The 15,171-nt window shown below is 39.1% G+C and overlaps 1 protein-coding gene across 5 annotated transcripts in view; it reads right to left on the bottom strand.

Moving 5' to 3' along the window:
- FRMD4A (FERM domain containing 4A) overlaps window positions 1-15,171 on the bottom strand; it is a 620,822-nt gene that overhangs the window by 211,052 nt on the left and 394,599 nt on the right. For all 5 annotated transcript variants that reach the window (XM_069765181.1, XM_069765180.1, XM_069765178.1 and 2 more), the window contains one exon: window positions 8,864-8,958. In XM_069765181.1, the coding sequence (XP_069621282.1) occupies window positions 8,864-8,958 (95 nt within the window). The remainder of the gene's footprint in view (window positions 1-8,863; window positions 8,959-15,171) is intronic.

The raw sequence follows: 15,171 nt of genomic DNA, 5'->3' as shown, positions 1-15,171 counted from the left end.
GTGCTTAGCGATCAGAGCGCACACAGTGATCTGACAAATACCCAAAAATACAAGAACGAGCTCTGAGACGTGGAAACTCTGTAGACTGCACACCTGATCCTATCCTAAACACAACTAAAAGCGGCTGTGGATTGCGCCTAACAACTACCTAGGCAACTCGGCACAGCCTAAGAAACTAGCTAGCCTGAAGATAGAAAAATAGGCCTGACTTGCCCCAGAGAAATTCCCCAAAGGAAAAGGCAGCCCCCCACATATAATGACTGTGAGTAAGATGAAAAGACAAAACGTAGGGATGAAATAGATTCAGCAAAGTGGGGCCCGATATTCTAGGACAGAGCGAGGACAGTAAAGCGAACTTTGCAGTCTACAAAAAACCCTAAAGCAAAACCACGCAAAGGGGGCAAAAAAAACCCACCGTGCCGAACTAACGGCACGGCGGTACACCCTTTGCGTCTCAGAGCTTCCAGCAAAACAAAAGACAAGCTGGACAGAAAAAAAGCAACAAAAAAGCAAAAAGCACTTAGCTATACAGAGCAGCAGGTCACAGGAACAATCAGGAGAAGCTCAGATCCAACACTGAAACATTGACAAGGAGCAAGGATAGCAGCATCAGGCGGAGTTAAGTAATGAAGCAGTTAACGAGCTCACCAGAACACCTGAGGGAGGAAGCTCAGAAGCTGCAGTACCACTTGTGACCACAGGAGTGAATTCAGCCACAGAATTCACAACACAGATCATTGTCCGGCCCATAGACCTTAACAGATCATTTACACAGATATCAAGGTTTCATTGTATTCAGCTCCTATGACCTGTATGCCTATGTGGATGGCTTAGGAGTGCTGATCCTACTAATATTCCATTTAAAGAAGTTAGCACTTCAAGAGCATTTATTAAAATATTTACGCAAACATTAAAAAAACAGGTTTGCAATATAAATCCAATAAACTGTGGAAAGAGGTAAGATTATTCATCTGCACTGTCAGATGGGCCTCTAACATTGTGTTACATTGAGCATAAACACAATGCAATCCTGGGAGAAGGAGATACAAGACGATCATGTGGTGCATTGATGTCTCCCTGTGATCAGGAACGGACCAGAGTAAAAGGACGTGAATTACTTGTCTTAAAAATATGAAAGTTTAATCTTGAATTGGCTTTTGCGCCCTATTAGCTTTGGAATGTTGAGTTATGTTAGTGATTAAAGTTTCTATATGGTTCGTGGGATAACATCTTTAAGGGAGTTTTCTAATGTCATCATCATATTAACACAAGAAAGTGCATGATAACAGACATTTTATGATTCACAATTTAAATGTGAGTCCTAGTTATTATTTTCCAGCAAAGGCATAATTGAATAATAAAATATCATGTTACTTCCATTTTTTTTTACTTCACAGACCTACGCCAAAACAAAATACTGAAACATAACCATCCTACATGGCTAAATTAATTAATGTTGAATTCCAGATGCTCAGATTTCCTTAAATTAGCTTAAATTGGAGAGAAAACAAGATTTAAATGACTAGAAATGTAATTGTTCAACATGTATTATAGTCGTTGTGTAGTGAGTCTATGAATTTAGCTTTGATCTAAATCTCTGAGGGCCTGGATTCAGGAGGCTGACCTCATGTCTTCATATCTGCGACCAGTGTCTATTACAGTAGTTAATTTCACATTTAAGGAACTCAGAATTTATGACCATTGTCACTATTGTCAATGACACATGTATGGCATCCACTGATATACAGTGGGATGACAAATGAACAGGCAGTGAAATCATTGCTCTGGGGTAACTCGTCGTAATTTTACAGTGATCATCATTTTTGCCATTTTTATTTTCACTCTTTCCACTTACTGCTCTATTATGTTATATCATCATTAAAATTGACATGGCAAATGCTCACATTCATATTACAAGGTGAAATTCTGGATTGCTAGATATAAGAAAAGAACATGGTGCTTGTAGTGTACAAAATTTATGTTGTTTCATTTACTGGAAAGTAACGCGGTACTTATATTTATTTAAAAACGTTGTGCAGGACATTTATGTTGATGGCCTATCTTTAGTATAGATTAGTAATACCTGATCCCGGTGACGGCAGCGGATGGATGTGCTGAGTTGTGCAGCTGCATCGCCCAGCTTTGTCAACTGCATAGTGACCGCAGCCAAGTACTGCTCATCTTCCCCCTATTCAAATCAATAGGACCTGGCTGGCTGCGGTCACTATACCATTTACAGAGTTGTGTTGTGCTGCTCCACAAGTCAATACATCCAGCTGCCGGCAGCACCGGGAACAGTCGATCAGCGGGATTACAGATTGTCGCTAGTGATGAGCGAACGTGCTCGGATAACATCTTATCTGAGCATGCTCAGGCATTATCCGAGCATCTGGGCGTGCTCGTAAATTATATTCGAGTTCCTGCTACTGCTGGATTTGCGGCTGTTAGACAGCCTCAACACATGTGAGGATTGCGAGACAAACAGGCAATCCCCACATGTGTTCAGGAACAAAATATACGAGAACGCCAATTTTATCGAAGCATGTTTGCTCATCACTGGTTGTCACATCTTCACCTATCAGATATTGATGAACTATCCTAAGCATAGGCCATTAATGTAAAAGTCCCAGACAACCCCTTTAATAACATCACATGTATCAGCTTCAGGCCCAGGGTGACAAATAGTCAAATTTCACTATTTTAAGCATGCACACGTATTAGGAAATTTCATATAAAAATTAACCACCCAACTATGTAGTTGTATTCATGTGGACTATGGTCAGATAACCGCACCTATATTCAAAACAATCAATAACAAATGTCAAATAAATGTCATATAAAATAAAACTCTTATCAAATAATAAAATTGGGGTGTCCCAATAGGAACAAAACATTTATGGTCAAATATAAAGGTTATATTATCTATCACACATTCATAGTAAGTATAATGCTTATACAAAATCCAACATATACAAAAGGTATGTCACAAACTTAAATAAACAACCACAATCAAACCCATGAATTTTGGCAGGACTAGATGACCATATAATTTGTATGATAGTGTCTTGACACTCCCCCGATGGCAGATTTTGCAGGTAGATAAAGGTCGAGTAATTAGATTTTCTTTTATTCTGTAGGAAATAAACCAGCAGTAAAGGAGTGTAGTGGTGGGTTCCTACTGAGACCGTATGCACACTTAGCTGAGATGAGCATGTAAGTGTATGAGGGGGTTAGGAGTCGTAGCCATTGCTGAACGAGTGCTTGGCCAACTGCTATGTCACGAGTTTCGCTGGCCTTTGTGATCCTGCTCTTCTACTGCAGCCAATGTAGTGGGAAAAGGCTCATTCTCCAACTCTTGTCTTATCACAAGACACCGGATTTTGAAAAGGAAGAGGGAGGTGGTGGGTGATCTTCTGGGACATATATAAAACAATTCTTTACATAGTTTGTATTGCAGAATGAGACAAAATTGGATAAAAAGAGAGGAGAAAAATGATATTTCTTAAATTTCCATTTAAATTTTTTTTCCATTTCTTCATTACTTGATGGTGCCATGCCTTACAAAGAAGGGTATAACACACTGTGAAGAAACCAGATTGTATCTTAATTTCCCAGACAACCATGTTTTTTTGCAAACCAAAATAACTGGCTTTTTATCTGTATATTGGCTTGTGAATCTAAGTGTTTATGTCTGGTGGGTCAAGAAGACAGACTTGCCAACTGATATACTATCTAACATACTGTGTAAGTCTCTAATAGTGACTGTACATAGGGTGCGTTAAGCTTTGTTTATTGATAATAATAATCTTTATTTTTATATAGCGCTAACATATTCCGCAGCGCTTTACAGTTTGCACACGTTATCACCACTGTCCCCATTGGGGCTCACAATCTAAATTCCCTATCAGTATGTCTTTGGAATGTGGGAGGAAACCGGAGAACCCGGAGGAAACCCACGCAAACACGGAGAGAACATACAAACTCTTTGCAGATGTTGTCCTGAGTGGGATTAGAACCCAGGACTCCAGCGCTGCAAGGCTAGAGTGCTAACCACTGTGCCACCGTGCTGCCCATATATGATGTGTGCTTATATGCTAATAGAGCTACTTAATCCCATCACCATTGTTTACCTTATCTTGATGTTGGACTGAAGGACCCTGGGTAATTCTAAAAATAGCTTACATGCCTTGGGTATAAAAAGACTCAGAGATCACATCCTGGGAGACTGAAGTAACACAGAGCTACCAGTCAGACATTCTGCAAACCACCCCAACAGACAAGAGAATGGACTGCCGCCAATTCATCATAGCACCATCACCAGGGACACTGATCTATGATTCTATAGGAAACAACCTAGGGGTTTTCGGCTCCAGTTGGAAGGACACAGATCTGATCCAGTGACCATCTCTGAACCATGGATATGTTTGGAGAAAGCCAGGTTTGGGACCCGCTGGTCGCCTGGTTCCATGGAGATGGTCAGATAAGCCAGATGGTGACTCTCGTGTCAACTGGCTTTGCACCTTGTATGGACTCTATGGACAGTTCTTGGTCATATCCCTATGCTTGTCGTTACCTCTTCTCTGTGCTTGCATCCACAGATGAAGTAGCGACCCTGGGAGCTCTGACATCATGTCATACTGGAAATACGTGATCATTTATATGCGCCCATTTAATCAAGCAATTCCAGCCATGTTGGGATTGTTCTGTTTGCTATTGTGTGCTGTGGTTCAATAAAGTATTGCCACACTGTTTTACCTTAACCCTGTGTTGTCTCTGTAGTGTATTGCCCACTGGGAGATAGAGCGGACGTTCAGTGGTATAAGCCGTGGTCCATGCAGTCTTGCTAAAGACAGCCGGGCCAGTGGACGAGAGCACCCACTGACCCCGTTTCTTCACACACACCTTATTTTTCCATTTTTGGAATAACAATATAAAGTAGGAGATTGTTAGAAGAATATTTTCATTTTACTCTTAATATAAGCATTGTATATAAAAATGTGGAAGATGGATTATTTATGAGAACTTTAAATTACCAAACGCTAGCGTTTAAGAATATATCTTAGAACTGAATATGCTACCAATGCTGCTCCGTGTGAAGGCAGTTTAAGGGAAATCATCATATCCATTTTCAGCTAGAAATAAGCTACATTTCCCACAGATGTTTGTATACATGGCCCTATTAAATCTCCTTATTTGTAGAGAGGACACTGTCAAATGCAATTTGTACTTCAGGGAAGTGTTCAATGTTATATGCCACTGTAGAGGGCATGTACCACATCACGTAATAGATTTCTTGCCTACTAACCCATGCTTGAAATGAACTTATTGATTAGAATAGCTTTACCCTTCTAGCATAAGGATTAGAGGAACCGATATACTACCACAAAGGAGAAAGACATGAATAATACAGAATTGTGTTTATATAGTTATTTAAGAAGTCATGTTTTATTGTGGAGCAATTTATTGGGGCTGAATTAATAAAAACAAATATCTAGAGAGTGATCTGCATTCACTACAATAATTCTACATAAATGCAAATAAAAAAGGAACTATTTATCCCCTGTATGTCAATGCTTGAAAAGGCAACCCCAGCCTTTGTGGATCGGTCTCTGTCAGCTTTGTGAATGTAAAAACTGCAATATTTTTTCATGCCTCTTTACTAGTCAGCAATATTGTCCAAGACCTGTTTCAATAAGAGAACAGACATGTTGAAGGCCATTTATAACAAATCCTTAGTTGCACCAAGGTTGGATGTGTTGATACTTTTAGAGAGGTGGTCAGAGACTAATTAAAACGTTCCTACTGTTCCCTCAATACGCTAATTGCTTATCGTTTTCTTTTTACCTACTTCCTCTTTGACGATTCATTTGAGAATTTGCAGTGCATACTGGAATACTCAAATGAGACAACACCAGGGGGCAGACCTTGAAACAAAGAGTCATCAGTGACGTCCATTTCAGGGGCCGGGCTAGTCCCTACTCTACTGAGCGTGCAGCGGTTATCCTGAAGTTGTTTTGACATCTCTTTAACTGTTAGCCTTACTTTTCTCTGATCCCCTTCCCTAGTTGTGTTACATAATCAAGTGACCACAAAATTCTGGATACTTTAAAGATAGGCACATTACCAATATTAAATAATGGTGGTGACTGGGGCAGTGAAAGGAGATGGTATGTGGAAAGGAAAAAAAATATGTGTAGATCAGCTTCCTTGAATAAGGTCCCACTACAGTCCGAAACGCGTAAGATTTATGTGTTTTTTCTCATTTAAGTTACATTTTTTCACTATACCTTTTTAATGAAGTAAACTTTGCACATAAAAATGGAATCTGTTAATGACTAACAACTTTTCTACAGTGCTGGAACTTCCCTCTTCTCCCAATCCTTTCTACTTCACACGAGGAAAGGACACTGATTTCCAGGTGTTGGGTCTCATGCAATGAGGGAAGGAAAACAAGATTTATTGTAGGAAACATCAGGCGATCTCTATTACTGAAGGTGGCAGGGAAGTTAGGGAGCCCAAAAGACAATGGGAATTGTAGTTTAGAAAAGACAGGAAATAGGTTTCAAATATGAAATAACCATAAACAAAGAACATTACATTACTACTAAAGAGGACACAGACAACCCATTTTAGGTATTTAAATATTTAAATCACCGGACAAGCCTTTTATTTGCAGGCTAATGATAACTGACTGGTCCCCTGGTCACTTAGTAAGTATGGAAGTCTATGAATGTGCATTCCTCTATTACCCATTTCATCACCCTCATCAGCAGTCATTCAAGTATATGAATGTGCTTTCTCTATCTTTCCCTTTTTCACAAAGTCTACAGGGAATTAGTAAAGGGAAAATGTTAGCTTGTAATTAATCTTTATTCTAGGTATATATTATGGTACTGATAAGAGTTATCCCTCTTGCCTTCCTTTCATTAGTACAGTTAAGGGTAACCTGACATATCCCTCATGCCCTCCAAATCACCAGCATTTGTACCTTCCTGTATAAATTCCCTGCCTAACAAGCTCTTTATTACATTTGATACATTAACAAATCTTTAGAAAAAGTTAATTTTTCATATGCAAATTAACCTATTGACTACTTGATGAGGAATTTGTTTCCCCAGACTAGTAGTCGCTCTCAGTATGTTATCACACCCATGATAGCATAATTTCCAAGAGTGCTGAAAAACTAGAGCTTGAGCGCAACTTCTTTTCATTCATGTCATTGCACCTCTGAAGCCAGGTGTACAGGTTCCAGCTTCAGAGGCACAGTGCCAATGTCCAGAATCAAAGAAGAAGCTTGATCTTCGGCTCCTCCGTTGACCTCAAGCTTCTTCTCTGCTTCCACATACACCTCTGAAGCGTACACCTGGCTTCAGAGACGCAATGACATGTATGAAAAGAAGTCCGCCACATACACAAGTGTTGCAGTGAGCAGCATTTTGATGACCCTTTGGGAAATTCATGTTATCATGCCTACAGGGGCATGATAACATGCTGAGTGCAATGACTAGTCTGAGGAAACAAATGTCTGGTCGACTAGTCAAAGGGTTCATTTGCATTTGAAAAACAAGCTTTAAAAATTTTTTTTTCTAAAAATCTGTTATTGCGTCAAACGTAATAAAAGGCTTGTTAGGCAGGGAATTTATGTAGGAAGACACAAATGCTGGTGATTTGGGGAGCATGGAGGACTTGTCAGGTTCCCTTTGAAAAATTTCTGCACTATATGGCTCTGGAGCTAGAAATGCAAATTTCCCCACTGTTTTCAAAGAGAGAGGACTTCAGGCAGAACAGCTTTAAAATATAACTATGAAAATAAATATAACACACAATATTTATATTAAAAAAAAAACCAAAATGCAGCCCGAGGCACTTTTCTATAATACAATGTAAGGAACAAGATAAGATAACGTCAATGGTGTATCTGTATTTCATTAAATTGAATAAAACCATATCAAAACACTTCTGGAGCATTATGCAGGAAATTAGGGACAGAGATCTGTAAATAATTTGCTGGTGTTGATACATAATTGATAAAATGTTGTATATTGGTACTCCTCTTACAATGCACAGATAAATGTTGCAACAGCAGGAATTTGGAGGTTGAGAAAATGCCAACAGCCCTAGAACATTAAATCCTACGCAGGTGATACGGAGACTTGACCGGGTATGAATTCTGGAAGTGAAAATCCCTTACTCTGCGTGACTTCACTTTGTCACAGCTCCAAAATGGATTGCTTAGTCAGACCTCTGCTTAATACATAATGCATGATTTCACAACTTTCCAAATGCAAACCTTATTATTAAAGACCTGAAATAAAAAGTAGCTGTTCCTCATTAAAAAGAATGAAAGCCTCAAGACATTACCAAGAAGGCAAATATGGTACAAGTGGCTCTTACAGGCCATGTAGAAGCCCTTTATGGCTAGGAAGCACAGGCTGTTATATTAGTGGAATACTTTGGTTTTCTCTTTATTACACATTGTGGGATCTCAATGAATACAGAAAGGTGTTTTTGGACAGATAGAAAGGAGCTTATTGAGCTCATATGGAGCATATGGGCATTACATTTCACAGATGTGCATGCACATAATTTTACCTATAGCTTTTACAACATGCTGAAGAGTAAGACACATAATGAAGACAACATGGTGCTACACCGACCAGCCACCTAATAACTATCCCTACCAAAATATTATATTGGACATGTCACTGCTTTCCATTATGGTTGACTTTCTGGGTCTTTTGGGGATTATTGATGATTGTGGTGTAACTTGCAGACTCGTTATTTGTTTGTAAGTAGCAATCTGATAACAAAATTGCATAGAAAGTTACTTAAATTAAAAATTCAACATTTTCAATCAACTTACGTTTCATCCGTGAAAGCAATCCCAAAATATTCTTTTTCTTTCAGGTTAAAGTGGGATGCCACTAAATCAAGCAGTTCCTTGGCCAGCAGCTTTGGCTACAAAAGAAGAAAAATATTTAGAAAGAGTTGAAAACTGTAATATAGTATATACATAACCATAGAAAAGGTCTTAATTTACTTGATAACCAAAACCTCCTACAATATTTAAGTTTAAAGAGAAAAAAAAACAGTTGCAATACATCATCATTTAGAAATATAAAAATGTCTTTCTCCCCAGATGTTATGCTAGGAAGTATGCGAATTTTCAAGGACGGGAGAAAGGACCGGTTAAAAAAATGAACAAAATTAAATCCAGAGATATGTGGATAGATTGATTGATAGATTGATACATTAATGATAGGCAGATAGGGCTGATTCTTCAAAGTGTTCACAGCAGTATTCTGGTGCAAAAAACTTTGAAAAATCACATAATTTTGGTGCAAATGTAAACTACGTTAAAATTATGCGTGTTTTGGTGTTTTCATGCCATTTTGCGCCCAAAGTGTGCAGAACAGGTGCAAAACGGGGTAATGGTAATCACTTCTCGTCAAAATCATGATGACCAGTAGTGTTTGCTAAACCCCAAATATTACTCCTCTTAGTCCTCTATGAACTGTGATCATTTTTATGACGAGAGACACAGGAGGTGCATATCATTCTTCTCTTGATAAATAAATGGTACACAAATAGATGATAGACAAATAGATAGATAAATGATGGATAAAAAAAAATACCAGTACAGCCTCATTTTGTGCAAAACTCTTCTAGAGATATTGGCTCGATATGCCCTGCTCTACATAAAAAATACAAAAAATGAGGCAGCACATTCAATATGGTGAAAAAAAGTGTTAGGATTCTTTACTCACCCACACTAATTTGGTATTGGTAAATCAGCAATCTTTACACTTTTTTTTCTCCATATTGGAAGTGTTGTCTAATTTTTTGAGGAATTTTTTGGGGTTTAGGTGGATAATGCAATGTATGAATCTGATATTTTTAGTTGACTTTAACGTAAAATATTAACATCATAAGCACTTTGAAATTTGCCTCGGCATACGTTTGTCTATTTTTGTCCAAAGAAAAGAAATACTATAGGTCTATGGAATCAACATCTTTACATGAGAATCCTGTTTATACCTCAGTTTAAAATAATTTATGGCTCTTATTTATAGGAAATACAATGTCTCATTACTGAATTGTTATGTAGTTACACAGAAAAATATACAGTAAATATACAGTAAGCAATGTTGAAAAGAAAAATGTATCACGTCAAAATCCACATTCTAATAAATGTGTCAAATTCTCAAATTAGTTTTTTTGCTAATGTTTTATTATGCTGAAAACAACTGCATGTTAAGGAAAATGTAATTGCAATTCCCTGAATAATTAAAGTGGCAGAGAATGTCTGAAAGTCAAGGTGAACGGTCAAAAGTTTTGATCAGTGGGGTGCTGAAACAAAGGAGTAGGGCACTTAGCTACAGTAAGTACTTGTGATCCTTCAGCTCTTCTCTCTCTCTAAAGATATGAGCTAATTGGTGAACACCTCTATAATTCCATACACCACTAATTATATGTCTCCAAGAACCATCAAATAAAAGAAGAACACAACCTAGAGGACACAGTGCTCAACCGAGTACTTTTGCCTTTCAGCCAGCAGTAAAAGTCTTATAATTTGAAAACTCACAGTCACAGGTCAAAACTTTTCTGAAATTGGCGATATACTTGAACAAAAAGAAGATCTCTCCACAGGTGTTCAAAGGAATTTAGATTAGAACCCATTGCTGGCCATTTCAGAACTCTCCAGTGCTTGGTTTCCATCCATTTCTGGGTGCTTCTTAAAGTAGTTTGAGTTCATTGTCTTGCTGGAAGACACATGACCTAGGTGCAAACCCAACTTTCTGACACTGGGCACCACATTGCGACTCCAAATCCTTTGGATTTCATGATGCATTGCACACAGTCAAGGCAACACGTGACAGAGGCAGCAAAACAACTCGAAAACATCTTTGAACCTCTACCATATTTGACTGCAGGTACTGTATCCTTTTCTTTGTAGGCTTCATTCTGTTTTCAGTAAACAGTAGAAAGATGTGCTTTACCAAAAAGCTCTATCTTGGTCTCATCTGTCCACAAGATGCTTTCCCAGATTTTGGCTTACTAACATACATTTTGGCAAACTGCTGTCTAGTTTTTTTATGTCTCTCTGTCAACAGTGGGCTCCTCCAGATGTACTGCCATAGCGTTTCATTTCATTCAAAGGAACATCAAGATTTCTGGAGAGGCACTTGTAACCTTGAGATTGGTGATATTATTCAACAATTTTGGTTCTCAATGCCTCAGACAGTTCTTTTCTCCTCTTACTATTCATCATGCATAGTATGGCACAGACACAGACACACGATGCAAAGATCGGGTCACCTCTCCATTTTATCTGGTTTCAGGTGTGATTTTCATGTTGCCCATATCTGTTACCTGCTACAAGTGAGTTTGAGGGAACATCACATGCTTGAAACAAAGTTGTTTAGCCACAATTTTAGAAAGGTGCAAACAATTTTATCTGGCCCATTTTGGGTGGTTTGTGTCAAATAATGTCCAATTTGCCTTTTTTTCTCAGTTTTTTTGTTGTGTTGTTCCAATGCACACAACAGGAAATAAACATGTGCATAACAAAAGATGTGCAATTGCAATAATTTTCTGGGACAAATATTTTCATTCCTCTAACTATTTCAAATGAGCCAACACCTTTGCCCATGACTGTAATATTATCTTACTATATGTGGGAGTTACCAGCATATTGGTAATTAAAGTACCTACATTTTGCTAATTTAATTATGCCTGCCAGTGTACACAGCCTGGTTTCACAATATATAAGAAATTAATTATAGTGAATTTCACATTTCGCTGTTAGGAACTCTTTTTATTTTTACTTTAATGTGGGCCTCTGTACTTTGTAGGCCTCCAAACTTAAAGGAAACTTTATGTCTAATCACCATGTACTTAAATGGAATTTGTCGCTAGATTTATACTGCCTGAAACACAAGAACCATGAATCGGAGCCTGGCTACACAACTGTAGTCAGGTATGTATTTCTCTAAAATGTGTCAACAATCAAGATGAGGTGCAGAAAGGTCACAAGAATGGCTCAAATAAATGAAAATTTCATGAAATCATAAAAATTTGGATAAGCAGAAACAATGGGATATATTCAAGGTACAAGGCTATAAAAACTGTTGCTGACAATGGCAAGTGCGATTACACTTTAGCCAGTCATAGAAGTAGTAAATAAGAAATAATAGGCATTGTGAAGTTTTTCAAACTATTGCATCAAGTCTTCTTGTTTGTCCATTTTTGGTATAATAGATTATTTTGATCACAGTGATTTGATCTTTCCTTGTGAAATGACACATCCATTGTCCATGTAACGTATAAACATCTTCTATGACATAGCTGTAACAGGCACTGACTGTTACTTGTAGCCACACTGGCATGACTCACATCTTCTTCCAGTGAACAATGGGCCTTATACTGTGAATTCAGGAAAATCTCACCCATTACATGACCAAGGATCATACACTACATAAAAGACTTCTGTGTCACAGCTTAGGACAGTGGTTGTGGCTAATTTTGTATGTCCAGGAAATAACTTTTCTATGGTATTACATTAATTTTATGCATTTGGACACCAATTTAACAGCTTTTTAGAATAAGTGTGAGTTTTAATCATGTCTGCTTCACTTCCGCAAATACATAATACTCTGTCGTGAAAATTAGGGATAGTTCCACTTTTGAGAAATAAGGGAAAAACACATGTTACGCTGGAAGGCATAATCTGTCTTCTATTATTTTGGGGATTAATGAAAAGTGAATTGGAAGACAGAAAATAGAACAAACGCATATGCAAAGTGGGAGAAGTATTGTAGGCTATAAGAAGAGTGTTCGCATCTAGGAGCAAAGAATCAGAAAAAAGTGGTCTGTGGGGAATATGAAATAATTGCAGACAACTTATAACAAGGCAAGAGTTAGAGAAGCCATGAAGAGAAATCTCAGAATTGCTGAGAATCTTAATGAGTTGCAGTAACTATGCAACAAATTAACTATTCAATTCAATTAAAGAAACTGAAATGAACAATATTAACCACATGGGGGTAAACTAACGTGTCTCATCTGCACCATATAAATGTCATTGCATCACCTTGGAAGATGTTGATTACAGTTAAACATTTGAGTTTCCCAGGCCCCGGTGTCTGAGAAACTGACACATTCCTGTTCTCATTGTGCCTGCCGAGTAGGGGGGATAACTATCTTGGAGCACTAGGATTTTCAAACCAAAGTGTTTTTTTTATTACATCAATGAACAATTAGAAAAGAAACTCAAAGCTCAAGTGATAGATTTTCCAAACAGGTCAATCAAGAGTCCCGCAGATTCCATAAAGCAGATTTCCATGTATAACACTCATAGAAGGATTTTAGGAATTGTTACATGTAATTGTTACTGTGGTGAAAATAAAATCCAAGAGGTTGCATTTTTTTAAAACAAAACTGAAACATACAAATACATATCTACTTAATTAACACTAATCATCAGAATGTAAATGACCCCTTTTGTCATTAATGGTGACTAGAGTTGAGCGACCTTGACCTTTTTAGAGTCGAGCCGGGTTTTGCGAAACCCGACTATGTCCAAAGTCGGGTCGAGTGAAATCGGCCGATTATGACGTAAAGTCGGGATCGACCGAAACACGAAACCCAATGCAAGTCAATGGGGCAGCATAGTCGGCAGTGAGTGGGGGCCAGGAAAACACCTAGAGTGCCCATTTTAATGTCAAAACCATCCATTCTTCTTAATGAAGCTTGTCAAGCGTAATTTACCTTAAAATAATTGGAAGGCATTTGAAATTGGGGGTCATTTGGCTAAAGTTGTGGGGGGTAGGGCTGGTTCAAGTAATTAGTGGGCCCAGTAAATCTGGACCACGTCACGGCAGTGGAGCAGGGAGAGGTAAGTATTTCAACTTTGCAAGTGCTGTGATCCTGAGCAAGCAGGGGGGGCCCACTCGTTGGCATTGGCACTGGCACAGGGCCCCTCAAAGTACAGCGGTGTGTTTGCACGGCGGGGGCGCCTCCCACCGGCAGCAACACTTTTGCGTACTATGAGAGGCCCTGTGCCAGTGACGTCGCCAACTAGTATTCCTCCCCCCACCTGATGAAGGAACCTGCACTTTCATCTGCACCTTCCTCTTTGTCCCCGTGTAAGGTGGTATGGTATGCGGGAAGAGCAACCTGACTTTCAGCAGGGTCACAATGTTGTTGTGTAGCGTGCACGGGGAATGTTGCGTTATGGGTCAATGTACCAGCAGACTCATCTATCACTGGCTGGGCAATGGGCACGATGAAGTGGAAACACAGATATAGGCCCAAAGAAGAAAGTGGGCTAAATGCAGTTCAAAATTGGTAACACAGGAATAACCAGGGGGCATTGCAGTGGAGGACAACTGGAATGAGAGGCTGACACAGAGAGTAGGGCCAAATCAGTAAGTAGTCGAAATGCAGTTCAAAATTGGCAACCGTAGTAAACAGGCGGCACAGCTTTGTTCAGTGGAGGAGAACAGCAAGGAGTGGCAGACACCGATAGTAGGCCCCAACCCAACTAGTAGGCCAAATGCAGTCTAACATTAACAGCTACTTAACGAGAGGCTGAAAATGGAATTTCAGGACAGGAAACCAGGAGAACAGCAAGGAGTGGCAGACACCGATAGTAGGCCCCAAACCAACTAGTACGCCAAATGCAGTTGTTCCATTTAACCACAATTTAATGAGAGCCTGAAGATAGAAGCTCAGGAAAGGCAACCTGGGGAACACCTTGGAGTGTAACACACCATCTCTCTCCACCCCATACCCATTTTGTAGGCCTAATGCTGTGTACTTTTCTACAACTACTAAACGAGAGTCGGAAGACCGAAGCAATGGCAAGGAAACCTGGGGAACACCTTGGAGTGTAACACACCATCTCTCTCCACCCCATACCCAATTTGTAGGCCTAATGCAGCCTACTTTCCGACACCTACTAAACGAGAGCATGAAGATCGAAGCTCAGGAAAGGCAACCTGGGGAACACCTTGGAGTGTAACACACCATCTCTCTCCACCCCATACCCATTTTTTAGGCCTAATGCAGTGTACTTTTCTACAACTACTAAACGAGAGTCGGAAGACCGAAGCAATGGCAAGGAAACCTGGGGAACACCTTGGAGTGTAACACACCATCTCTCTCCAC

This window comes from Ranitomeya imitator, chromosome 4 (genome assembly GCF_032444005.1).
Source record: "Ranitomeya imitator isolate aRanImi1 chromosome 4, aRanImi1.pri, whole genome shotgun sequence".
Classification (NCBI taxonomy): domain Eukaryota; kingdom Metazoa; phylum Chordata; class Amphibia; order Anura; family Dendrobatidae; genus Ranitomeya; species Ranitomeya imitator.
Note: the sequence above shows the minus strand (reverse complement) of the source record. Positions and strands in the feature narration are given on the sequence as shown.